Consider the following 26,729-nt stretch of genomic DNA (forward strand, 5'->3'; position numbering starts at 1 on the left):
GAGAGTGGGTAAAGCAGAGGAAACCGACGCATCACGTTGCGGAATGTGGCCCAGTGACCGATGCGCAGCAGTGACTCTAAGATAGGGTGGTTTTGGCCTATAACCATGTTAGCCGGGATTCCAGAACAATTGACTCGCAACTCTTTGTGAACACAGAAGTTGGGGCATCACTTACCAGATTGAATGTTTTTGAAATTGTGGCCGAGCGTGATCGAGCCACCAAGATCACATGTGGCTCTCTCAAACCATGGAGCAATATCAACACCCGCTTCAGTCGCAGATGAGTTCTTGAGCACTTCGACAAACTCATCCACGTCGGCATGAATGATGGGTTCATACTGCTTCAAAGACCGGGGACTGAATGCAGGAGCCAACTGCTTGCGGGCAGCTCGGTGCTTGTCGATGTCTCTCTCAGAAGCCAAGCCCTCGTACTTGTCCCCGGTGTCGAGCATATCCGATTTTACGAAGCCAGGCCGTCCATTAATGCTGCTAGTGTAGATATCTTGCCAACTTCGCATTAGAAATCTTACTGTTAAGATGAATTTCCGGGGGACATACCCGTGTAAGCTTTGGGAGTTATGAAGACCAACTCATTGGGTGCAATTCTAACAACATCGCCTGCCCATGTCAGAAAGTCGTGTGGCCAACAGTACGCGATTCTGGCTCACCATATTCTTTGAAGGCTCGTTGCATCGCCCAGGGATAGCGACCAGACAGCCTGAGGACGGCAAGATCACATCAGTCTTAGACCTTTCCGGGCATGCATTCCCTCTGTCAAAGTTTGTCAACCTACCATTGATACCCATACCAGACATTGGAAACTGCAGCAATCTTGGGTCCAGGATATTTCGCCAGAGGATGAAACCAAACCAAGTAGATGGTTCGAATCACACTGTAGGCGATGATCTAGAAGGTGGTTAGAACGCTGTAGTATGTGCGATTTTCATTGAGGTCTAGAGGGTCACTAACACAGCCGAAGGCAATCGTGGCGTTATCGCGAGTTGCCCAACCCGTACCGGGAAGCTCGAGATTTGGCATGGCGGCGACAACGAGCTGGACTGATGCGCCAAATCGATTTTGCAGCCTAGCCCCAACCGATTTCAGATTTGACAGAATGCGGCGACTACATGTAAGACTTCATGTCTCCATCACGGGTTAGGAAGAAACAAAAGCCTAGGCCAGATATCCGCGCGTTCAACAGACCCAGAGGGCTAGAGCGTGCAAGCATAATGAATGAGATGGCCATGAATCTGCCGCAGCCGCCACATCTACAGGCAAAGTCACCGACTCGGCGATCGGCTTCTTTCGCAGAAACCCCGGCCTTCTCACTACCCGAAGGCGAAGTCCACAGGTCCCTGGCCGAAGGAATCCTGCTGAAGAATGGTTCTGGCCAATCGGTTTGCCCCCACATTGTACTCGTAAGATCCTAATCAGGCCGTTCGGAGGCCTTTCTCACGCCTTCGGAGGCATAAGACGTGATCCTGCCGGGCTGATCCTGCCGAACCCACTTGCTCCCGACGTGGGGGTGTAAGCCGGCCCTGACCGCAGATTCGGAGCCCACTAAAGCAGAGATGCAGGGACCAGTTTGCATCCAAGGCCTAGGCTCTGCAATGACAGATGACAGGGATCGAAATCCAACGATTGCCTGTTCGATATTTGCCTCAAAGTTCTGGATTCACATCGGGTAAGCGATATGTGGCCGAGCTGGTGAGTTGAAGCCCGTAAACCATAGTTATTGTACTATGAATCCAGTCGTTGATCATATAGTACCTTTGGAAGCGATAGCCTGGATCACGTCTCTTATTCCTGTTCCTTGAGCGTACCACGGGGATCACACAGCGCCTCTTGAGCTTACCACATTGTACAACATTAACAACCATCTGCCGTCATTACCAAGGGGACTCTCTAGAAGGTTTCACCGACCATTGCGATCACATTATTCTGGGCACGTCAAGTTGCTTAGTATGGCCTCAACAAACATGGCTTCTCAAGGGAACGAGCCTATTGCGATTGTCGGAAGCGGTTGCAGGTTTCCAGGAGGTGCCAACTCGCCTTCCAAGTTATGGGATCTGCTCCGGGAACCCCGCGACGTACTCTGCGAGATTCCGCCTAGCCGATTCGACGTTTGTGGATTTCATCACACGGATTCTCAGTTCCCTGGTCACACTAATGTCAAGCACTCCTACCTACTTCAAGAAGATGTCGCCAAGTTCGACGCCCAATTTTTCAATATTACAGCGCCAGAAGCAATAGCCATGGACCCTCAGCAGCGTCTCCTTCTGGAGACAGTTTACGAGGGTTTGGAGGGCGCTGGCTTGACAATCGAAGGCCTCAAGGGCTCCAACACCGGTGTATATGTCGGTGTTATGTACGTTGACTATGAATCTCTGCAATTTCGAGACTTGCAGCACGTCCCAACGTACCTTGCAATTGGTGAGAGCCGCAACCCTTGGCACGATGGAAACCCTTGCTAACAGCTTTAGGCACCGCTCGGAGTATTGTTTCCAACAGGATATCATACTTCTTTGACTGGCATGGACCCTCACTCACTGTCGACACTGCCTGCTCCTCCAGTCTGGTCGCAGTGCACCAAGCCGTTCAGGCTCTGCGATCCGGTGAGGTCCGAGTCGCAGTGGCCGCCGGAAGTAATCTCCTCCTCGGTCCAGAGCCGTACATCCACGAGAGCAAGCTGAAAATGCTGTCTCCAGATGGCCGTTCTCGGATGTGGGACCAAGGTGCCAACGGCTATGCCCGCGGTGACGGCGTGGCTGCTGTTGTTCTCAAGACTCTTAGTGCCGCACTGGCTGACGGAGATCATATCGAAGCAATCATTCGTGAGACCGGTGTCAACCAAGATGGTCGTAGTCGCGGCATCACGATGCCCAGTGCAGCGGCGCAGGCGTCGCTAATCCGCGCTACCTACGCCAAGGCAGGACTCAACCCGGAGTCCGACACCGATCGGTGCCAATATTTCGAAGCTCACGGTACGGGGACACCAGCAGGTGACCCGGTCGAGGCCGAGGCCGTGCACACCGCATTTTTTGGGAACAGAGATCCTGCCGCGGATCGCCTTCTTGTCGGTTCCATCAAGACTATCATCGGCCATACGGAGAGTACCGCCGGCATAGCCGGTATTCTCAAGGTTGTGCAAGCCATGAAGCACGGTTACGTTCCACCAAATATGCTGTTGGAGAATCTTAACCCGAACGTTTTGCCTTTCTACAGCAACTTGAAGATTCCCCAGGAACTTACTCCTTGGCCACAGCTTGCGCCGGGTCAAAGCCGGCGAGCCAGCGTGAACAGCTTCGGATTCGGCGGGACGAACGCTCACATCATTCTCGAGGGCTATGAGGCTTCAAGCTCCAATGGAGACAAGGATACCCAAAGTGTCGCTCCTTTCCTCTTCTCCGCTCAGTCAAAGCAATCGCTCCTGTCTAGTCTCGCCGCCCACGCCGAGTACTTGGAGCAACATCCCGACACTAGCCCTTCAGACCTTTCATGGACATTGCGATCACGCCGCTCTCGTCTTCCCTTGCGACTGGCGCTACCAGCTTCAAGCATTGAGGTACTGCAGACCAACCTGAAGGGCATAATTGGCAACAGTAACTTCCAGTTGGACTCCAAAGCTGCCGGCACCAGCACTAAGGAAGCTCGCCTGTTGGGCGTGTTCACAGGCCAAGGCGCGCAGTGGGCTCGCATGGGTGCTGAGCTTGTTGAGACCTCCCAATACGCCGCCGACTTACTAGCCACTATGGACGATGCCTTGGTGCAGTTGCCCGAGGCGGACCGCCCGGCTTGGACTCTGAGAGAACAACTACTTGCTGAAGCGAAGACGAGCCAGATTGGCAGTGCTTCAGTCGCGCAGCCTCTGTGTACCGCGGTTCAAGTCATCCTTGTCGAACTCCTTCGTCAATGCGGTATTAACTTCGTTGCGGTTGTTGGTCACTCCTCTGGAGAGATTGCGGCAGCCTTTGCTGCTGGAGCCTTATCTGCCATTGACGCTATTCGCATCGCATACTACCGTGGCCTTCATTCCCGTATGGCTGAAGGTCCGGAGGGGATGCAAGGTGCTATGTTAGCGGTCGGAACAACTCTGGAGGACGCAGAATCTATCTGCAAAGATGACTACTTCTTGGGAAGAGTCAAGGTTGCCGCATGCAATTCTTCCTCCAGCATCACCATATCAGGCGATGAAGATGCGATTGAAGAGATGATTGACATCTTCGAGGACGAGAGCAAGTTCGTTCGACGCCTGCGGGTGGACAAGGCTTACCACTCACATCACATGGTCCCTTGCTCGCAGCCGTATCTAGAGTCTATGAAGCCTTTCGCCATCGAGATGAAGCAATCTGACTCGAACTGCGCTTGGGTTTCCAGCGTCGACCCAAGCCGGTCTCTGGACGCGTCAGGCAGTCTTGATGCCTCATACTGGGTTGACAACCTCCTGTCGCCAGTGCTCTTCATGCAAGCAGTCGAGAAGGCAATGCAACTTGGTCCCTTTGACGCCGCGATCGAAGTTGGTCCTCACCCTGCTCTCAAGGGTCCTGTTCTTGACACGCTCAAGGAACAAAAGGTGGAAATTCCGTACACAGGCCTACTCCAGCGCAATACCAATGCAGTACAGAGTGTCTCATCCGCAATCGGTTATGTGTGGACGCACGTTGACAATCTCATCATCGACTTTGATCGCTACGAATCTGCACTTAACGGGCCGAAGCACCACTGCTTCATCTCTGACCTGCCAACGTATCAATGGAACCACTCTCAAGGATATTGGCATGAATCCAACCTATCAAGAAACCTGCGCACAAGAAGTCAACCCGTCCACCAACTTCTCGGAGATTTGCAACCCCAAAGCTCAGCACACCAGGTCACATGGAAGGCAATCTTGCGCCCTCACGATCTCCCCTGGGTTCACCACCACAGGATCCAAGGCCAGACGGTCTTTCCCGCAGCTGCATACGCTGCCACGGCGTTTGAGACTATTCCCTTCCTTGCGGAAGACACTCCGGTTCAGCTCATGGAAATTAAAGACTTAGTCATTCATCAGGCCTTGGTCTTCGGAAACGATGAGCAAGAGTCTGGCATCGAGGTTCGGTCCGTGGTCAGCAACATCATCCGCGACAACCCTGCTTCTATCAAAGCCTATTTTACGTATGAGGCATGCATCGGATCACACAAGGACTTCCAGCTTGTCGCAAGTTGCGAAATCTCAGTATCATTGGGCGAGGCGTCTCACGACACACTACCCGCAACTGCCCGGATAGAGCCCTACATGGTTGATGTCGACACCGAGCTCGCGTACTCTTCACTCAACGATGTCGGCTATGGGTACACGGGTCCCTTCAAAGCTCTGTCTGGCTTAAAGAGGAAGCTTGGCAAGGCGTCTGGTTCCCTCGCCTTGACAGCACCTGAGTCCAATGACGAGGTTCTTATCATCCACCCCGCGGTTTTGGACGCAGCCTTCCACTCCATCATCTTGACCTTCAGCTACCCTGAAGACGGCAGACTATGGAGTCTACATCTACCGACCCGCATTAACAAGATCAGAATCAACCCCTCCTTGTGTGGGCGTCACTGGTCAGGCGCTGCTGAAGTACCATTCGTTGCATCCATGGCCGACGAAGCGGAGTCCGCGGATACCTCTGGATTCCAAGGCGACGTAGATATCCATGGTCAAGATGGAGACTTCACTGCTGTTCAGGTGGAAGGACTCCACGTTGTTCCCTTCACTCCGGCTTCCCCAGCCGATGATCAGCAGCAGTTCTATGCTACGCACTGGGTGCACTCTGAGCCCAACGCTGACATCCCTGGCACTTACGATGCCTCGGTTCAAGACAAGGAGATGGCAGTCACTCTAGAGCGTGGCAGCTACTTCTACCTCCGACAGCTGGAAGACCAGATTCCAGAGGGCCACCCCGGACGATCTGACCCGTACAATGCCGCTTATCTCTCTTTCGCCGCTCATACCCACAAGCTCGTCCAGCAAGGCAAGCATCGCTACGCCAAGAAGGAATGGCTTAACGACACGCTGGAGGATATTCTCACCCTCTCCAAGCCGTTCTCTGATCAACCTGAGGTCAAGGCAATGCACATCGTCGGAGAGCAGATGCCGCGAGCCATTCTGGGGGAGACAACCATGCTCGAGCACCTTATGAACAACGGACTGCTGGCCGACTACTACGCCCAAGCGCGAAGCATCACTCGAGGCACCGACCTCCTAGCTGAGACTGTCGTGCAAATTTTGCAGCGGTATCCCGAGAGCAAGATTCTGGAGGTCGGCGCTGGCACCGGGCAGGCTACTCGAGAGATTTTCAAGCGAGTGGATGACAACTTCTCTTCATACACGTTCACCGATGTCTCGGCGGCATTCTTCGACAAGGCCGAGGCCGAGTTTGAGGCATACGAGGATCGAATGGTGTACAGCGTTCTCGACCTTGAGCAGGATATGAAGACACAGGGCTTCGAGGAGCATTCCTATGATATCGTCGTCGCCTCGTTCGTGCTACATGCCACCAAGAGCATTGAGCAGACTGTGCAACGCGTGCGATCGCTTCTGAAGCCAGGCGGTTACCTCGTTCTTTACGAGGTCACAAACACCGACATCATCCGCGGTACCGCACTCTTTGGATGTCTACCAGGATGGTGGCAAGGCGTTGAAGAAGGAAGAACATTGGGTGCGTGCGTGTCCGAGTCTAAGTGGGATGCCATCCTGCGGAAGACCGGCTTCTCAGGAGTCGACACTATGACGCCCGTCAAGGATGCCATGTCTCTCCCCAACTCCGTCATGGTCTCACAGGCTGTTGATGACTGGATCGAGTTCATTCGGGAGCCTCTTTTGGCATCTCCATCACTGTTTGTTGGACAATCCGTCATTAAGCATCTCTTCATCATCGGAGGGGCCACTCTGCGTGTGTCTCGCTTGGTGCAGGACATCCGAAAGTTGATCCATGCATTCTGTGACGAGATCACGGTGGTTGAATCTCTGGAGAGACTCGATGATACCGAGATTGACGAGAACGCTACTGTCCTGGTTCTGGAGGACCTCGATCACCCCGTCTTCAAAGACATCACCGCGACACGCTGGGCAGGCCTGAAGCACCTCTTCGGATCCGAGAAGTCCATCGCATGGATCACCCAAGATCGCATGGTCGACAATCCCTTTGGCAATATGGGTGTCGGATTCGCCCGCTCGGCGCTGTGGGAGATCCCAGAGATCCGGTACCAATTCATCGACTTCCAAGATGCGCACCGTATCGACGCGAGGGCGTTGGTGGAGTCCGTATTGCGCTTTCAGATGTCTGGTTCCGTCCAAGAGCAGAGTCAACGCAAATCTCTTTGGTCTGTCGAGTCTGAGATCGTCATTGACTCAGACGGACGACAATTGGTTCCCAGGATGAGACCTATCAGCACCGCCAATGATCGCTACAACTCGGCGCGCAGAACCATTGTCAAAGATGCCCAGACTCTGACCACTCAAATCGCTATCGAGAGTGCGGATGATCGGTATATACTTGTCGAGCGGTCGTCTCTTGTCACTGGCCTCTGCGGTGACAGCGCAGTCACGTTAAAGTTGATGCATTCCAGCTTGAATGCCATCAAGACTGATGTTGGCGATGCATTCTTGGTGCTGGGAAGCTGCTCAACGAGCGGCACTCAGTATGTTGGCCTTTCCGAGTCTGTTTCCTCGGTCGTCAGTATACCCAAGGAGAGCCTCGTCGCTTGCTCTGTTGCCCCCGAGTCTGCAGCGGTGTTTTTGGCAGATGTCGCTGCACAACTCTTGATGCCAGTACTTGCGGACACCCTCGGCGACGGCGACACTCTCTTGGCTCACGATGCTCCCGAGGCGGTAGCGAAGCTACTCAGTAGCCGTGCCAAGGTGACTGGCATCAACTTGATCTGCACTACCTCTTCGCGAGAGGTCGCGAAGCACGCTGATGCAGTCTACGTCGGACGTTACATGCGTGAAGCTGAGATCAGGGCCCTTCTCCCTAACAACATCTCTCGATACATTGACTTTACGGCACAAGATGGCCTATCACCAGTGTCTTCCTGCCTGCCAGCCAGTATTCCCGTTATCAATGTGTCTTCCCTGTTCGCCGCAACTGCAAAGATGAGCCGAGCGCCTGGCAACAACGTCAACAAGCTACTGGCAACTGCAGCGACCGATGCTCGTTCAGCTATTGGGAACCGTACGCAAGGTGATGCGGCAATCAGCGTGATCAGTGTCCAAGATCTCGAGACGTTCAAGGAAGCTCCCGATATCCTTACCATTGTCGACTGGAACGCCTCTTCTGTCTCCATCACTGTCCAACCCGCAACTGCCCATTTCAAGTCAGATCGCACTTATTGGTTGGTTGGACTGTCTGGCGATCTTGGAATCTCTATCGCAGACTGGATGATTCGAAATGGCGCCAAATACCTGGTCATCACCAGCCGCAACCCGAAGGTTGATGAGACTTGGCTTAAGATCACGGAAGCGAAAGGCGCGGTGGTTCACATCATGGCATGGTAAGTTGGCCATGAAACCAGATTAAAGCCACGGACTAACATGAGAAATGCAGTGACCTCACCGACTATGACGCCCTCTCCCAGGCACATCGCGAGATTTCTAGCACGTTGCCCCCGATCGCTGGTGTTTACCAAGGCGCCATGATTCTGCTCGATATGGCACTCCGTGACATGGGGCTCGAGGACTTTAGCCGCGTTCTACGCCCCAAGGTCGAGGGTAGTCTGAATCTCGATCGCGTCTTGGGTGATGAGCCACTGGACTTCTTCATCTTCTTTTCCTCAGTCGCCACTGTCGCAGGTAATCCCGGCCAAGCAGGTTACACGACCGCCAACCTCTTCATGAGCGGCATGGCGCAGCAAAGACGCAAGCGTGGCTTGCCCGCATCGGTTGTGGAGCTGGGCTTGATCATGGGTACAGGCTACATCACCCGTGAGAAGGGCAATGTCCTCACTCGACCCTCCTTTGAGCGAGGTCTCTTGACGATCTCCGAGTACGATGTTCACCAGACACTGGCAGAGGCCATCCAGTATGGCCATCCTGAGTCGGGTGCTGAGTGGCAGATCTCCATCGGACTGAGACGGATGCCGGCCAATGCGCCTAACCGGCCGCAGTGGTACAGCTATCCTCAGTTCGCGTGTCTCACGGAGAGGGCCGCTGTCGAGGACACGAGCGCGGCTAACACGCAGGCTGGACCGTCCATCAAGGACCAATTGGCCAATGCAATTACGAGAGATGACGTTGAGAAGATCATCACCGGTGAGATCCTAATTATCCTTTTCCCCCTTGCTGTGAGATTCATGACTAACACAACACTAGAATCTTTCATCGCCGAGATGCGCAAGATGCTCCATCTCAGCGACGACTATGCCATCACACCCGCCGTTCGCACCGACGAGCTGGGCCTCGACTCTCTCGTCGCCGTCAGGATCCGATCTTGGTTCCTCAACAACTTCCAGGTCAACATCCCTGCGCTTCGGATTCTCAAGGGTGAAGCACTCCAGGGCCTCATCGAACACGCCGTGGAAGAGATCCCGGAAGAGCTAGCACCTAAGCTTTTCTCCTCCTCGCAGTCTGAGGACACCTCGCCATCCTCTGAAGAGTCATCCCAAAAGTCCGGCACCCCACCTTCGACGGCTCCCGAGACGGAGAATTCTTCAATTGTCAATGGCGATCTCGAAATCAAAGAGGACAAAGAAACAGGGCCTCAGGAAGTCCAGTTGGAAAGGTTCGGGCGCTTGTCTTATACCCAGTCAGTATTCTTGTTCGTGCATGAGCTCTTGCCTGACAAGACCACTCTGAACAACACAGTTATGCTTCATCTTAGCGGAGAAGTGCGCATCCCCGATCTCTCCCGCGCCGTACAAGCCCTGGGAGAACGCCACGAGTCGTTGCGTAGCTGCATCTGCGAGCGCGACGGCCAGCCCAGTCAAGGAGTCATGAGGGCCCCGTCTTTCGCCCTCGAGCACAAGAGGATCTACACCAAGAACGAACTCTTCGATGAGTACGCAGCACTCCGTGGCCATGTCTTCGACCTGAGCCGAGGCCAGACCAGCCGGACGATCCTTCTGTCTTACTCTCCACGGGATCACTACCTTTTGATGAGTTCTCACCACATCTTTTTCGATCGAGCTAGCAATGACGCTGTTATGGGCGACCTGGAGCGACTGTACAACGGATATCCCCTCGACCCGAACCCTCTCCAGTACCTCGATTACTCTGATGACCAGCAGAGACAGTATTCATCCGGAGAATGGGATGAGGCCATCAACTTCTGGCGCCACGAGTTCACCACTATTCCCGATCCTCTATCCCTCCATCGCAGCCAGATGTCCGAGCGACAGCCTCTCGACCGCTACGCATCACGCATCCCAGACTTCCGCATCGACAAGCAGCTCTCGGCAAAAATCCGCCAAGTTGCGAGGAAACATCGTGCTACACCGTTCCACTTCCACCTTGCTGCCTTCAAGATACTCCTACACCGGTTCCTCGGCACCACTGACGTCTGCATCGGCATCGCAGACAGCTGCCGGAGAGACGATAACATGCGCACCGGTATCGGTCCGTTTCTCAACATGCTGCCGCTTCGTATGGCCGCCGACGCACAACAGCCATTCCTTGGTGCCCTAGACGAGGCGCGGGAGAAGAGCTTCGCTGTTCTAGCCAACTCGATTCCACTAGAGGTTATCCTAAACGAGCTCCGCGTCTCACGTCAGGCTACGCATACGCCTTTGGCTCAAGCATTCATGAACTACGCCGAGAACGATCTCGAGGATGGCCAGACGTTTCTAGGGTGCCGGATGACGATGATGAAGCAGGAGATGGCTGAGCTTCCTTACGACATTACCTTCACCGTGATCAACAACACCTCTGGTGACACGCGCATTCTCTTGAACCTGCAAGAGTCCTTGTACACGGAGTCTGACGCGCAGATCTTGCAGCACGGATACGAGGATATTCTCCGCGAGTTCGCCAACGCACCGGATCTGGCGGTTGGTAGCGCTTGGCACTTTAGACCTGCTGTTCTGCAGAAGGCTCTCACATTGGGACGCGGTGAGTTCACCAAGGGGACGTATCTTTACTCCAGACCAGGTTACTAATACTTATCCAGGCGCCACTTTCAACTCATCTTGGCCCGAAACCCTCATTCATCGATTCGACAGCTTCTTCCCGGCTGTCGGGGAGAGAGTTGCCGTCACCGACGACGCTGGTGGCTCGATTACCTACGCACAGCTCTCTGCTAAGACGAACGCGATTGCATCGGAACTCCTTCGTCAAGGCGTGCAGCCCGGCTCCAAAGTCGCTGTCTTTCAGCACCCATCAATCTATTGGATACCTTCTCTCCTCGCGATCCTTAGGATTGGCGCCGTCTATGTACCGCTCGATGTCAATACACCAGTCGCAAGACTGTCCCTGATCGTGCGCGACAGCCAACCCTCCTCAATCCTAGTTCACGACTTGACGAAAGACGACGCAACCAAGCTGGAATACCAGATAGGCACTTCTCTGGTCAACGTTTCCGTCCTGGAAGACTTAAGTGAGGAAGAAGTTCCCAACCTCGCTCAACCCGACGCACCAGCCATCATCCTGTACACCAGCGGCTCAACAGGAACCCCGAAAGGAGTGATCTTACGCCATAGCAGCTTGAAGCACGAGTTCGATCACTGCGCGGTCACTTACGAGCTGAACCAGAATGATGTCGTTCTCCAGCAGAGCGCCTGGAGCTTCGACCTATCTGTTACGCAAATCTTCCTGGCTCTCGGCGTAGGAGCCCAGCTGCACACAGTGTCTCACACTCTGCGCGCCGACTCGCACGCGATGGTCGAGCTTATCAAGAACCGAGGTGTGACGGCCACCTACGCGACTCCAACCGAGTATAAGAGTTGGCTGAGGCGCGAGAACCAGGCCACATTGCGGTCCTCGTTTTGGCGGCTGGCTTTGGTTGCTGGAGAAGCCGTCACCCAGCCACTTTTACAGCTCTTCCGTGAGGTAGATCGCGACGGTCTCCGTCTCTTCAATGTGTACGGTCCCACAGAGACAACATGTGGATCTACCAAAATGGAGCTGTCGTACCGTGAGCCTGGATTTTATCAGGGGACTATCCCCGTTGGAGTGGCATCCGCAAATGAGCGGTTCTATATCTTGGACGCCAGTCTGGACCTTCAGCCAGTTGGACAGACGGGTGAGATTGCCATCGGTGGTGTTGGTGTTGCCAAGGGCTACTTGAATATGGACGAACGGACTCAGGCATCCTTCTTGCAGGATCCCTTTGCAACCAAGGACGATTTGAAGCGCGGATGGACGACCATGTACCGAACAGGCGACGTCGGATACTTGCAACCAAATGGCTCCCTCGTTCTGACGGGACGCATCGGAGACGACACAGAGATCAAGCTTAATGGTGTGCGTATTGATTTGAAGGATGTAGAGAATACCGTCGTGCAAGCTTCCAACGGTCTTCTCGCCGATGCCGTGGCGTCTCTTCGCAGCACATCTGACGGGTCGGTCAAGTTCATGGTCGTCCATGTCGTCTTCTCGAGCGAGAGCCTGACCGGTTTTACGAGCAAGTTCCTCAAGAAGCTTCTCGCAGAACTACCGTTGGCACGAAACATGTGCCCCTCGGCCCTCATCCCGATTGATTCGCTTCCCAGAACGGTAGCTGGCAAGGTCGACAGACGCGGCATCGCTTCCTTGCCAATCTCGCAGGGACTTTTCCATCGCGCTGAGCATGATGTGGATAGTTCCGAAGGATCAAAGAGACTGTCCACGGCTGAGAAGACACTCCAGAGCTACTGGGAAACTGTGATCCCTGAAGAGCTGGTCGGACTGCACGACATCGAAGCGGATTCGGATTTCTTCACCATCGGAGGGAATTCTCTTCTCCTGATCGAGCTCCAGGGTCGGATTCGTGCGGATCTCGGCATCTTCATCGCACTACCCAAGCTTTTCCAAGCTACCACCCTGAGGTCGATGGCCCGGCTTCTTCCCGGGATGGACGATACTGAGCCGGAGCTCGAACACCAGATTGATTGGGTAAGCGAGACCGCCCTGCTACCAGAAGATGTTGGTTCTGGGCGAGAGGTTGCTCAGGCAGTTGCGAATCTCCCTCGCACTGTTGTCTTGACTGGAGCTACTGGTTTCCTTGGCCAGTACCTCATCAAATCCCTCGTCGAGGACGAGAACATTGAGAAGGTCTTCTGCATAGCTGTCCGAAACCCCAAGGACCAAAGCCGTCAAGATCTATTATCCCAGCTTGGACCCAAGGCAGAGTTCTACAAAGGCGACCTGAGCTCGCCCCGCCTCGGTCTCACAGAAGAAGCAGCCCTTCGCATCTTCCAGTCCGCCGATGCGGTCATCCATAATGGCGCGGACGTCTCGCATCTCAAAACATACCCTTCTCTCCGCGCTGCCAACCTCGGAGCAACGCAGGAGCTCGTCCGACTGTGCAGTCCCCGGCAGATCCCGCTGCACTACGTGTCCACCACGGGTGTCGCCATGTACACCCCCTTCAAAGAACTGGCCGAGGTCTCGGTCCGCGAACACATGCCCCCGTCGGACGGCCAACACGGCTACGTCGCTTCCAAGTGGGCCAGCGAGGTATACCTCGAGAACGTTCACGCAGAAAGCGGCCTGCCGATCTACATTCATCGTCCGTCGAGCATCATGCGTCCCGAGGCGGACAGGACCGGCGAGAACCCGGCTGCTGATGTTCTGCAGAACATGCTCGATTACTCACGGCGGGTGCGCGCCGTGCCAGCCGCGCCAGGTCTGAGTGGCTTTGTCGACCTGGTCAGGCCCGAGACGGTCACCAGTGGAGTGGTGGGGGCCGTCATGTCTGGGTCTAAGGAGGATGGAGTTGTGTACATCCACGAGTCTGGTGACTTAGAGTTAGATGTAAGCCAGATAAGAGAGTACCTGGAGACTGAGACGGGAGAATCTGTTGATGCGTTGGCTCTGGATGAGTGGATTGATCGTGCGGAGGAGATTGGGCTGTCGCCTGCTATGGCTGCCGTGTTCCGGAGTTCGCTGGGGTCTGGGGAGCCAATGAATCTGCCTAAGTTGCTAAGGCGATGATTTTTTACGAGGAGTTTACTTGGAGTTCTGGTTGTACCCTGTATTTTTGGCCGTCGTTAGTATCATTGGACTGTTGCACATTACCGACGATAAAATAGAGGTCTTCAATGTTCTAAATATCCATGCCTTCCCTTCAACTTGGCGAAAGCATACCGTGTTTGTGAGTCTCAAGATGAAAACTCCCCCGTTCAGGCCAGTACCTAGTTGCATGACGTTCTCACCACCGATTTGCGCCTCGCGCCATATCAGCTTAATGGGGTCAACAACTGACTCCATGTACTTTATTTGTTCACTTGGACTCCCACGCAGGTCGCGCGAACCTTTTAACAGTTAAGTGCCAATTGTCTATTCTGTCCGACTGCTTATTATTCTCCAACTACATCGCAGCCTTTCTAGCTCTTCTCTCCTGTACAGGGCCTTGCGATGATAGAGGCCTAGATCCATCAAGACTATGGGACGACACATCTGACGCTTTCACTACTTTCTCTTGAACGACCGGCTGAGCTGTTGTAACTTCTTCATCCTCCGATCTATCATCCTTCGCAACCCCCAAGAAGACAAACTTGTAAGCGCTACGCAGTAAGCAATACAGCCAGAAGAGGTTCAGTGCCTGCAACAACGCCAAGAGGCTAAAGGTGATGAAGTTCGACAGAGGACACTTATACTGCTCAGTCTCCCAGTTCAGCTCATATGGGCCAACGGTACTAAACTCGGATCCAGGCAGCGCAGAGTAGAGAATCCGCAAGTTGATGTAGTGCCGGAGGTAAATCCACACGGCGATACACACACCAAATGACACTCCCTGGAGCTTGTTGTCGAGATAATTCAGCGATTTCGACACTGCCAGGAAGAAATCGCTGATATCGTGCGTGATGTACACCGCAATACCCATATACGCAAAATGGAAGCGGTAACTCAGCGCGACGAGCGCAACGGTGACGACATGATGCGCGACAAGCTCATGGAAGTCTTTGCGTCGTTGCTCCAAGCCAAGCACCATCACTACCACCTGCTGCGCCCAGAACGCTGCCTGTAGGAGATAGTAGCACTTGAAGCTGGCGTCGTGCGTGCGGTGCGGGAAGCCCTCGTACATCCCGTGGGTGTCGAAGTACCACACTGGCGTACGGCTCATGACGTGCAGGCCCCAGGGCCCGATGACAGTCACATAGAGCGCCGTGTACATGTTCTCCGCGAAGCGTGCCCGCTTGGCGCGGGATTTGATACCCCATGCGCGGGCGAGCGGTGTCAGGAGCTCTTGCATGCAGACTTCGCGTGTGAAGGTGAGAAATATTGTGTAAAACGCGACGAAGGCGATGTCCCACGGTCCCTTGCCATATTGTGTTGTCTCAGCGCGTCCATTGTCGAGCTTGTAGGATGGGAATATGAAGTGATGCGTCGGGTTCGATTCGGTCGGGTTAACGGCGTATAGGGAGAGGATCGCGATTGTGAGGAACAAGGGGAGCGCCCAGGTCCGACGGCGCATGAGAGCGAAAATTTTTGTCTTCTTTCGCTTCGAGTAGCTCTTTGTCTGGCGGTTATTCAACATTTGGGGCGGGACTTGAGCCCCTGGCTGGAGCTCCATGTAGTTTGCGCCCATATTATAAGAGATCGTTGGGCTTGGGTCTCGGCAGGAATTCGGGAAGTGCTTCGTCGTCACGATCGTTTGGTCGTCGTAATGCCAGGTTCGAATTGTCAAGTGACACCTTAGCTTTCGATCATTGATTTACTTGGTCAGGAACACGGTAAAGATTGGATGCAGGTATGTCTTCGAATCTCCGCGTCTCACACCTCCACGATGCGCAAAGAAAAACAGTCGCAAGACTCGAGATCATGAGGGGATCAAATAATTTTGTGTGCGTCTCCAACACAGGCAGTCCAGGCGCAATTAGAAAGCTGTCCGTCTTGGGATAGCTTAATGCAGGGGCTACTGTTGGCCGGCGTGTGTGACACACAATTAATCAAATGGGGGCGTCAGCAGAAGCCCAGAAGGGGAAGATTGTTTTCTTTATCCCGTTCGAGGACGGACTTGGGTCCTTTAGTAAAGATGTATGGGATACAATCCTTACGGCGCGCCCTCTACGAGCTTTTAATTTTAGCTCCGCGAACACTCGTATAGCTGCGTGTAAGTCGCGAAGTCCGAAATTCTGTGTTGAGAGGCTTCTTAGCTGGGTCCGGTGAACATGCGAATGTCCATGTCTCGGCAGCTTCTAATCACAGTATTAGGACCCACGTTTTCAACGGTGGCTGGCATTCGCCATACCCACCAGACCCTGGCGGATAATAGAATTGTTGCGTGAGGCTGAGGAATGGAAAAGGGGGAGAGGGTCGAACTGGACAGTTGAGACGCGTACGAGTTTTTTACCCTCCGATTCGGAGGGTTTATGTCGTCATATTGCTCCGAATGGAGCGGGTCCCTCTCAGTCCCGATTCATGAGGGGACTGAAGCTGCACACCGCCTCCAGAAAATGTTGCTGCGGGATGAGACCTTCCTGGAATAACTCAATTTTGGTTGGTGTAATATATGAACTATCCATTGTGGTGGAAGGTAACCGTCAAAAATGGGAATTAAGAGAGAGAATCACTACTCTTTAATATGGGCATACTAGAGTCTCAAGATATGAACGGAGGGATAAGACGGGCGTTAGAATAGGATCTAGCAAGTTGTATTTCATGAACTGGAGAATTGGAGTCTATTGTGTCTGCGAGTCTTGGCCAGCCAATGAAGCGTATCATCTCCACAGCCATCAATCAATCTGTTTCTCGCATCCAATTCTGTTGAGCAACTCCTTCCGGCCACTGTGCGTCCTCACGCCACTTACCCTAGAGCTCGAAGACTCCTTCCGGGAAGGGGACCTGTCCCAAGCCTTCAAGTCAATAGACTCCACGCCAACATCCTCCTCAATGGCCTCGATCTCCTCATACTCAATCTTCTCCTCTTCCTCTTCCTCGTCATCGACATCGCTTCTAACATCCTCGGCGGGAGCCCCCTTGAGCACTCTCACCGAGACACGAATAATGAAGAATGACCACGCGCAGATGACAAGCTCAAGTGCAAGGAGAAAGGTCAAAAAGCCGTATCGAATGCCGTTGGTGAAGCATACCGTGCCCGCGGGATCCTTGAACGGCTCGAGGAGGTGGGACCAGCCTTCTGTAGGCGCCGAGAATGGCCCTTCGATATTGCCTGGGGCGCCTCGGAAGCATGGCTCTTTTAGAGATCGGGGTAGGTCGTAGTAGACGCTCCAGCAGGTCATAATGTAGAATACGTGGCGCGTCCAGACCCAGACGAGGAGGAAGACGCCAAAGATAACGTCGCAGAGAGTCGTGAAGCCGATGTATTTGAGGCACTTGGCTAGCTATCGTGACTGTTAGCAGGTGGCTTGGCGCGTGGTCTCAACTCAAGGAGGACTGACTGGGAAGATCAGCTCAATGACGTCCATTAAGACCAAAATGAGATGACCGACGCGGGTTTGGTGATACGCGTAGCATGCCGCGATGAGAGAGATGGTGATTGCGTGGTGCACAATCATCTCCCAGTAATCCTTGCGCCGAGCCTCAATATTCACCGAGATGACCTGCTGGACCCAGTATGCCCATTGCACCATGATGTATCCCTTCATTAACCCGTCGAGTTCCCTCTGGGGCCAATTGTTCCAGAGCTCCTTCATGTTGAGGTAGTATGGTGCCTTGCAATAGAGGTACTAGGGAGTCGCCGGTCAGTTGGCAATGTGCCCACGAGGTGAGAATGCGAATCTACTGTACCATTCCCACTGGCCAAAGAACACTATAGTAGGCCAGCATCGAGCCCTGTTCCGAAAACCTGGCAACATCCTTCTTCTTCGATATGCCCCAGTGCCGGCCGAGAGGCTCAAGAACGTGGCGCATCAGCGCGGCCCGAATACCAATGAGGAGAACCACGCAGAACGCGACAAAGTAGAGGTCGTCGTGACCGGCGCCATACTTGCCGGTGGCCGTGTTGTGATATGAGAGCTTGATGAACTTGGATGTGTACGGACGCGCCGCGGGGATGCAGATGTGTGTGAGGAGTAGAGGGGCAACTGTATGGAATGCGAGGTCTGTTCAATTAGATGACTTCAGGTCAGCATTGACTTGTAAGATGAATGTGTGTGATGCACGGCATCCATAGAGGTGGTCAGCTTCCCTCCACACTCTTCGCGACGTACTTGTTTGGTTGTCAAATAGCCACTGTACAAGCTTCTTCCTCCGGCTCGTGTCAATGGTCTTTAGCTTTTGTGAGTGCGCAAGCCTAGGCGCCCCAGATGCGACGGGCGAAGCGCGCTTCGTATGCGCGATCTCGGTGGTGGGTTCTATCATGGTCCTTGTCACGCAGTCGAGGCGAAGCTCAGCTCAGCTCAGCTTTCCACGAGAAGATGCCGAGGCGAGAATGAATCAAACAGTATGTTTCTCGAGCAGAAATTTGTGTGACAAAACTGTTGAGAAAGTGCCCGTAAGCGCGAGTCGCTTAAAGAAGTAACAGTAACAATATTTCCCTGCCAGCGGCCCCCTCCCCTCCCCCAACAGGGCGAGACCAAAGCTGCCAGCTGAGCAGGTTGGACCCTTTCTTCGCGCCTCGCAGGGGGCGGTGAGACAAGGCGGCGGGAATGCAGGGATGCTCATATTTGGGCGGGCGGGATCTTGGAACTGGCGGCCGTTAAGATCTCTGGCATTTTCCAACTTTCAGGTTTGTTTGCCCTAGGCTAATCCTGCGTCTTCATATTGCAGCTATTTGCTTGTGGAACAACAGGGCTGACGGTGAAAAGCTCCCGTCATGCTTCATGCCAAGTATCAGTAGCACACTGCAAGTGATCATAGCGACCCTATGTATTAGACTTTCGCTTCTCAATGACATTCTCTGTTGCCAATTGACCGCAAAAAACAAAGATGCAGGGCATGCAAGACTCAGGGGAAACCAGCATCAGGCCATCCCCGCACCAATCAGGATTGGCTGACATGGGTGCTTGTCATCGTGCCATTGCCCCAGGTCCGCAGATTACTTTCGCCGGTGGATCCTGAGGCTTAGCTATCTGTAGGCCTGCTGGAACCCAGACCAACAGGATAACAAAAGCCTCGACGAAATAATAAAAATATTGGTCCCTCGCTCTTACTTTGAGAAACTGTCATGCGCCAATGTATTGCCTTGCTCGGAACCGAATAATCCTTCGTGTTCTTCAAAAGTGTGTGGCATCTCATAGAACCGTAATATCCGACACTTTGGAGGCGAAGAGCATTTGCCAAAGTCTGCTAGCAATGGAAACATTGAGCCACGGGGAAAATGCATGCAGCAAGTTCTAGGTGTCTCCGGCAAATGAAGGTACACTTTGCCCCCGATAACTAGCCCGCCCGGTTGTAGAAATCTTATTGACCGAGAGCTCCGGGCAATACCAGTCGACGCACGGAGCCGCGACCCACTTTGTCCGAGTGAGAGGATTTTGATTTGTTGTTTCTGGCGGATCTTCGGGGATCCACACCTCCGGGGACCGATAATCTTCGCCGGCCGGGTCATGGCAGTGTGCCTGGAATCGACGCCACGCTGCTGTCGCAATCGTCCTACAAGCCGGCAGCAGAAACAGAGGAAGAAAACAAAAGAAATTCGCGGTCAGTAATTTTGCTCTTCCGGCTTTTATGGAAACACGAATCGCCCACATTATGTGCGGGCCGCTGATAAAGGTGCCCGGTCGGGGTCTAGCGGGGAATCGGCGACAGTAATATACGGCGTTCAATGCTCGCCGAGACAACCCGATATCACCCGCCGAGTAGTTACTTGCGTGGAATGAGACTGTTTTCTTAATGATGTTCTCTCTCGTCGTTCCACTTCGTCACTCACATGCTTTTCTCGGAATCTGCTCCTTCACGCTCGTAAAATTCGCAATGGCTGCCGCATATCCTGCCACTCTGGCTCAAGCCAACATGCAGAAGCCGGAAGGGCTGGATCTCTATGCTCGGTTTGCGCTCGCCGGTGCCTTGGGTTGCTCCATAACTCACGCTGTCTTCACACCCGTCGATGTGTACGTCGTCTCATTACCCTTTTCCTCGCACGCCATAATACTCACACACAATGCCACAGTGTCAAGACGAAGATCCAGCTTGACCCAGCAACCTACAATCGCGGTATGATTGCCGGTTTCCGTCAACTGATACGCAACGAAGGTGTCGGTGCTCTACTGACAGGATGGGGCCCCACATTCACTGGCTACTTCATCCAAGGAGGTGTCAAGTTTGGCCTCTATGAACTTTTCAAGAAACAATCGATTGAGATCATTGGACTCGAAAAAGCAAGAAGGAATCGTACGGCAGTCTACTCTGTCTCAGCAGCCTGTGCTGAGTGTTGCTCTGCGGTCACACTTTGTCCCGCCGAAGCTACTCGTATCCGACTTGTGTCCGTGCCCGGCTTCGCCAATGGCTTAATAGGTGGGTTTAGCAAAATTCTGAAGCATGAAGGTATTGGCGCATTATACTCCGGATTTGGCCCCATCTTGTTCAAACAGTAAGTTGCGTTCCACTATCTTACGGGGGCTGGTTGAACATCAACACTCGTACAAAATTGCTGCACGGACTAATACTGGCAAAGAGTTCCATATACCGTCACGAAATTTGTTTCATTTGAGAAGATCTCCGAGTTCTTCTCTGCTCGCCTCGATAACCCCAAGACCGGGACTACCCAGCTTATGATCAACATGGGATCCGGACTTTTATCTGGCTGTGCCGCTGCCGTCATCTCGCAACCAGCCGACACCATGCTGTCCAAAATCAATAAGACAAAGGGATTGCCTGGTGAAAGTACCGCGTTTCGTCTTTACAAAATTGCGACCGAACTTGGATTCCGTGGATCCTTTGCCGGGCTCTCGGCACGCCTGTTCATGATTGGCGGGCTCACCGCTGGCCAGTTTGCGATCTATGGAAGCATCAAAATCGCTTTAGGTATGGGTGTTCAACTTTCTATCCATTTCTAAGCTAATTATATGCCGTAGGTGCTACTAATGGCGTAGAGATCTCCAAGTGATCGGAATGCGAGCATGTCATTTGCCGTTGCACGCCCGTCTACGAAATCTCATTTAGTTGAAACCCGAGAGTGACTGCGCATTGTATCATGGAGCTTCATTGTTACTCTAGGGGTCAGGCCGTGGACTATACCACGCTGCTGTCAAATTGTCTCACTAGGTTACAATCTTCTGTGTAAAGTAGTAGTTGATATCCTCCCTAATCCGAAACCAAAAAGGTATATCATTATAAAGGCTTGTCCTTATATTTACTTGGCGATTAGTTCAGGATGTTGACTTTCCAATGCAAACAGATATCCCAACACAGTGTTACACCGTTCATCAGTAGGTTCAGGAACAAAGAACTTGCCATTCGACTAACAGCCTACGTAACCTACCTAGATGTCTTGCCTATTCTACATTGAACTATATTATTCAAGTTACTCATTAAGTCAATCACCTAGCAAAGATGTACAAAACGCTGGGTCCCAAGGATTTTAGCCCATATGTAATCAATATATTGATGCTGCAAGTGTTTAGACATTCTGGTTCCTTTGATTGAAGGACTTGCTCTTTGAACATCAGCAGGTACAAGCTTTTAGGCAGTCTTTTGATTCAGACAACGGACTGGCGGCGGATGAAAGAGGAAGAGTATTATGGGATGCGCAACGCGAATCGCAACTCAAGATGGATCAACAGATGGAAACAAATGGAATGCTCCGTCGCAAGAATGGCCTGGAGTTTCTAATCGTGACTTCTTTCTCGATTGTGCTTAAAGAATTCGTCGCAGAAAGAATCCAAATTTCTTTCATCTCGGTTAGTATCACCTTTTCTACCTACTTTGCTTTCACATCCTCTCCCATCCTCCCTCAGCCTGGCATCTCAAGATCTCATCATTCGAGATGGCTTCCATCTCCGGAAGCTCTGTTGCAGAGCTCTGCGAAGTCTACAAGAAGTCGACCAACTGCTTCCTCGGTTGGCTTTGGTGCCAAGGTCGGATGGAGGCACCAGGCACCGAGACCCTCAACAACAAGCTCAAGTCGACGGCCGATATCATCAGAGCCGCCAAGGTCTTGCAGAAGGCCAAGTCCACCGTCCCGAGTTCCATCCTCGGACTCCTCAGAACCGCGATCGAGAAGCGACAGTTGGTCGCGAATATTTACGAAGAGCTCAGCGCTCGCGACGGAGGGCACCAGGGCTTCAGCGCGAGGTGTGTGAGAAGAATTTTTCGATGAAGGCACGTTGCTGACACGAATAAATTGGAAGAAGTCCTGACGATACTCGTGCCACTGGCGGAAGAATCGACAGTGGTCGATGCTCACGCCGAAGCTCAGGGACTGATGAATCAATTTTCCCACCTGTCGACCGTCGAACCCGAGTCAGAAGACGATACCCCGACTCACGCTCACCAAGAACATGAGCACCAGCACCACCGTAGGGCCTTCACTTCAGCGTCCAATACTTTGGATGATACGTCCAGCATGCCGCGCGACTTCCAGCTGGAGGACGACTTCATTCGCGCGGTGTTTGATGGTGCTTGCTTCCTCAAAGTATAACCCGGTCCTCGGCTGTCGCGTTGGAACCAGTCAGCTAATGTGATTGTTAGGATCTGGCCAAGACTCACACCCAGTTCAGGCAGTACCGGGCAGAAGCTGCCCAAGGCGACATGCCGTTGCTCCTGGCATCTTGGCTCACCAACTTCACCTTGTACAATCTCGTCAGGGCCCTACCAAAGCGGTTTATACTGGTGTGCGTCAACGTCTTCGCCAAACCGGACTTTATCCCAGCGGTTCTTTCCCCCATTTTGGGAGGACGTCGACTCAGCAGTCTTCATCGCAGACGCGCAGCGTCTATTCCTCCTCGCCGATTGCATCAACTCCCACGGAGAAAGCCTAGATGCAACGGTGGAGTATCATTGCCCAGGAAGGAGTTTTGTCTGCAATCGGGACATGTGCTCATGCAAGTTCAAGACTGGTAATCAATTCGAGTATCATGGAGAGGCTCGAGAAGAGCTTTCTGATGAGGACAAACATACCATCCATGGGATTCTCGACCGTATCCGCGAGGACCTCGACACGCAGCGGGCAATTGGTTCATTGGAGGCCGCGAAGGGACTGGAGTGCAAGTGTTTCACTCCGATTTGTGAGCCCTTCTTCGTTCTCGCGAGAGACTTCGTTCGCCAAGACATCCATGTGGCTCCTACGAGACTCGTCTTAGGGCTCATCCTATTACTCATCACGGACAATGCCGTCCCGGCTACCGATGCCAAGGTTGTACGAAGTCAATGCCGCCTAAAAGCTCGTCTTTTCACCATGAAAGTCCGTGAGAACGTCCTGCCTATTCTCCAGTCGGTTCGATCAATGGACAGCTATCCATCGATAGCCGAATACTGGCAGGACGTGCGGGTCGCTGTATGGTGGAAGCGATCATGGAAGACATCGAAGCCGCCCCTGATAACAGACAGGCTCGACGCAACTTGGCTCGGAATCCCATGATTCTTCACGCTATTGAGACCTTGAGACATATGGATCTGGAGGCAACTTTGCAACAGTACCTCTAGAATATCTGAACATAGGTGGTCAGGGCGATTTAAGTGACGATCATTGATAGAAGTACTCTGGGCTCCCTGTTCATGAGCCTCACCAGCCCGCCTAAAAGGCTTCATTGCAAGTTTTGGGGGGCGTGGACTATTGGTTTCCACGACGACTCGGTGGGTTGGGGAGGCAAAGCGAAACGAGGCGAATATTGATAGACTAAAGTAGATAGATACCTCAACTGGCAATCGCTTATTTCCCGAGCGTAAACCCCCCAGGATTGTTGCTAACAACGACACTGCCAATGAAACTTCGCACAAGCTATGACCGCACACCTATATCTCATGACCATCACCAATTTCCTTGGTTGCCTGCAGCACCGTCCGGATATGACCTATGGATAGAGCCGTGTCCTCCTGCCCGGCAAGGAGCGTGGCTATTTTGAGCACATTCTTAATCTGACGCCCATTCATAGGAAGCTGCGCTAGATCCCTAATGTTTTTGTCTGTCAGTCTGTTCTCGAGCTTGGAGCGCTGGCTGAACTGTCTCCAAATCTGATCCTTGGCCGCTGGCTCTAGGTCGGGATAGTGAAGAGTCAGGTGGATTCTGCTGTGGAACGCCCTATCGATCGTCTCAGCGCGGTTGGAGGTCATGAATAAGATACCACGGTAATATTCCAAAAGGCTAAAGAGAGTCCATTAGTAAAGTAAAAGGGGAGCGAAGTATTTCATCGTACCGGAGGAATACTGCGACGATCTCATTGTGTCCCAGATCTCTCGTCGAGCGCTCTTGTATGAACACGTCACACTCGTCGAACAGGAGGACCGCATCCCACTTTTCAGTTAAGTCGAGAACCTCGGTGAGCCTTTTCTCGACGCCAGAAGCATCCTGGCCCAGCTCACCCGCGCTTAGGATGTATAGAGGCTTCCTGACTTTATCAGCAACAGCCTCAGCAGTCAAGGTCTTGCCGGTGCCCGGATTCCCGACGAGCAACATGACAATCCCCAGCCCCTTTCCTTCGATGATGTCGTCGAAGGCGGCTTTTTTCGAGAACTGACCCTCCACAAAGGACAGGATGAGGTTCTTGAAGCCCTTCGGTAGTATCAAGTTCGGAAACGCAGAATCGTTCCAGATGATTTCCCGCACATTCTCCACCTTAAACTCGGCCCAGATTTTCAACTTGAGACAGTACCCTCGGACATGCGCGTTGCAGAGCAGGAGTTCTTGTTCTGTAAGATCCCGAACTGGAATGACATCGTCAGTATCATCTCGTACATATAATCCTTTGATCCAGTTCCATGGCATCGACCTCCTACCTGGTTCGGTCGCTTCCTCAGTTGGCAGAGGCAGCTCCCCGCTTTCGAGCTTTCTTTTTCGGACGAGGTGCTGGTACCTATCCTCTTGCATCCTGCCAGTACCACACCAAGCCCTTGAGCCTTCCGAGCGTAGATGGGTTTCTTCGTCGACGTTGATCTTAGGCACGACAGAATCGTTTTTGAGCGGTGCCAAGGGGGCCCGTTCGGATGGGTTGGCGCGGAAATAGGAAGCAGAATCCACGACGATGCGCTCATCAACCTAGTAGAAGTATCAGCATCATTTTCAATAGTTACACGAAGCCTCAGACACCGTGACGACAGCAATACTAACACTTCGTTTCCCCCGGTGGCGACCAGATTGGTACTCAACGAAACCGGTGTAAGCCATGTAATGAAAGCCTCGGAGATTCTGGAACTTCACGCCTCGTTCGATTGCTATTGCCTCTGCTTTCGACCTCGACTCGAGGAATTCAGCCGGGAAAACACGGATTTCGGTAATTTTCCGCGTCCCGGCGAATTCACAAATGTTGAGGGCCCCATCTGCATATCCAAATTGATCCAAGTCCCAATCAATGAACCTGACTGAAACTACCAGTCCCTTTTCCTCGGTATAACCGCAGCTCTGAGCCAGGTAAAAGAGGGCGTCCCCATCTCGGTTTACGACAACAAGTTTTCCAGGCTCAAACAATGCCCAGAGAAGCGGGTACGTGATGACTCCGTGGCTGAGATGATCCTTGATTTCGGCCATGGTTTCTCGTAGTTCAGCATACAACACCTTATACAGAAGTTGAGAGAACGTAGCTGCTGCTTGATCATTTTGCATTTGTCGCTGAATAATTTCCGTGAATTGTTGCCAGCGGTAGTAGAATGGTCTGAACGGCGATTTGAAGACCAATTTCTTCAGCGATGCTGTGATGCCGGCGTACCCTTCAAAGACTTCACCCAAGGTCTCCTTCAGTGATTGGTTTTGAACAACAATGGAGTCCAAAACGAGAGGCTTGCCGTCCTCATGGTTCTTCCGCATACGGACGATGAGGGCTTTTAGCTTGACCTCGGGTTGTTGCTCAACCGAGGTGCGAAGATCGTCGGGGTACTCCTCGACCCAGTTCTTGCAGCATTGGCATTTTGGAGGACCTTCATACAGAGTCTGAACTTCGCATTTATAGCCCTCCGTCAAGCCATGCTCAATCTTCGAACCCTCCAATGGGCCTGGGAGTTGCGTTGCATCAATTGCCGGCGATAAATGGCATGACAATGTCTTGCAAATCCGAATGTCCATTGTCTGGCGCCTCTATGGGCAGCAGCGCGTCCATTGTACTTGATAACGAAGGGCCTGGCGCTGGAGATGGTGTCTCCAGTGTTCCATCGGGACTTTTCCCTATGGTCATTCTGAAAACTGCCAAATGGCTAATAGAGGAGGTTTGGCAGTAGTATCCCTAGCACAACAAATGGTCAGAGTGTGTTTGTGAGAAGCCAGATAATGCAATGGCCTTGCGTGTGAAAATAAGCAAAAGAATGAGGGATTTGTGTCTTCTCGCGGGAAAGACTTTGCCCATGAAATGTCTCTTTTGAAATCTTGTTCTCGTAATACCTAAGATGGGCTGCAAAATGCACATCAGGGAAGGCCATCATAGCCTGCTCCAGCTGCTTACGCGAATGTTTCATTTCTGCCGCCAGCTTCGTTGCCAGCCGACGCTAAGTATTGGATGGTAACACCAAGACGGAGTCGTGTCTAAGCCTCGTATACTAATTGGAGAGATTTTCGTGTTGCCTAACGGAGCTTGTCATCGTACCCTAATAG

The 26,729-nt window shown here is 52.8% G+C and overlaps 6 protein-coding genes across 6 annotated transcripts; 2 read left to right on the top strand and 4 right to left on the bottom strand.

Moving 5' to 3' along the window:
- Nucleotides 1-1,979: 1,979 nt before the first annotated feature.
- On the top strand, nucleotides 1,980-14,083 carry N0V96_000772 (uncharacterized protein; the record flags this gene model as incomplete). The annotated part of the gene is made up of 5 exons (XM_065756035.1): nucleotides 1,980-2,368; nucleotides 2,512-8,511; nucleotides 8,565-9,268; nucleotides 9,329-11,062; nucleotides 11,121-14,083. The coding sequence occupies 5 exons, from the start codon at nucleotides 1,980-1,982 to the stop codon at nucleotides 14,081-14,083; spliced, it is 11,790 nt and encodes a 3,929-aa protein (XP_065615275.1).
- Nucleotides 14,084-14,459: 376 nt separating this feature from the next.
- Nucleotides 14,460-15,680, bottom strand: lag1_1 (sphingosine N-acyltransferase lag1; the record flags this gene model as incomplete). Its single annotated transcript, XM_053193241.2, has 1 exon — nucleotides 14,460-15,680. The coding sequence occupies one exon, from the start codon at nucleotides 15,678-15,680 to the stop codon at nucleotides 14,460-14,462; it is 1,221 nt and encodes a 406-aa protein (XP_053049359.2).
- Nucleotides 15,681-16,827: 1,147 nt separating this feature from the next.
- lag1_2 (Sphingosine N-acyltransferase lag1) lies at nucleotides 16,828-17,748 on the bottom strand (the record flags this gene model as incomplete). Its single annotated transcript, XM_065756036.1, has 2 exons — nucleotides 16,828-17,436; nucleotides 17,494-17,748. The coding sequence occupies 2 exons, from the start codon at nucleotides 17,746-17,748 to the stop codon at nucleotides 16,828-16,830; spliced, it is 864 nt and encodes a 287-aa protein (XP_065615276.1).
- Nucleotides 17,749-17,833: 85 nt separating this feature from the next.
- Nucleotides 17,834-18,415, bottom strand: lag1_3 (Sphingosine N-acyltransferase lag1; the record flags this gene model as incomplete). Its single annotated transcript, XM_053193240.2, has 2 exons — nucleotides 17,834-18,138; nucleotides 18,265-18,415. 2 exons carry the CDS (start codon nucleotides 18,413-18,415, stop codon nucleotides 17,834-17,836), a joined length of 456 nt encoding a protein of 151 aa, XP_053049358.2.
- A 3,565-nt stretch (nucleotides 18,416-21,980) lies between these two features.
- N0V96_000776 (uncharacterized protein) lies at nucleotides 21,981-23,638 on the top strand (the record flags this gene model as incomplete). Its single annotated transcript, XM_065756037.1, has 3 exons — nucleotides 21,981-22,292; nucleotides 23,049-23,489; nucleotides 23,543-23,638. The coding sequence occupies 3 exons, from the start codon at nucleotides 21,981-21,983 to the stop codon at nucleotides 23,636-23,638; spliced, it is 849 nt and encodes a 282-aa protein (XP_065615277.1).
- A 309-nt stretch (nucleotides 23,639-23,947) lies between these two features.
- Nucleotides 23,948-26,207, bottom strand: N0V96_000777 (uncharacterized protein; the record flags this gene model as incomplete). Its single annotated transcript, XM_065756038.1, has 3 exons — nucleotides 23,948-24,296; nucleotides 24,349-25,187; nucleotides 25,260-26,207. 3 exons carry the CDS (start codon nucleotides 26,205-26,207, stop codon nucleotides 23,948-23,950), a joined length of 2,136 nt encoding a protein of 711 aa, XP_065615278.1.
- Between the last annotated feature and the right edge of the window lie 522 nt (nucleotides 26,208-26,729).

This window comes from Colletotrichum fioriniae (assembly GCF_027942845.1).
Source record: "Colletotrichum fioriniae strain IMI 355084 chromosome Unknown scaffold_1, whole genome shotgun sequence".
NCBI classification, from domain to species: Eukaryota; Fungi; Ascomycota; class Sordariomycetes; order Glomerellales; family Glomerellaceae; genus Colletotrichum; species Colletotrichum fioriniae.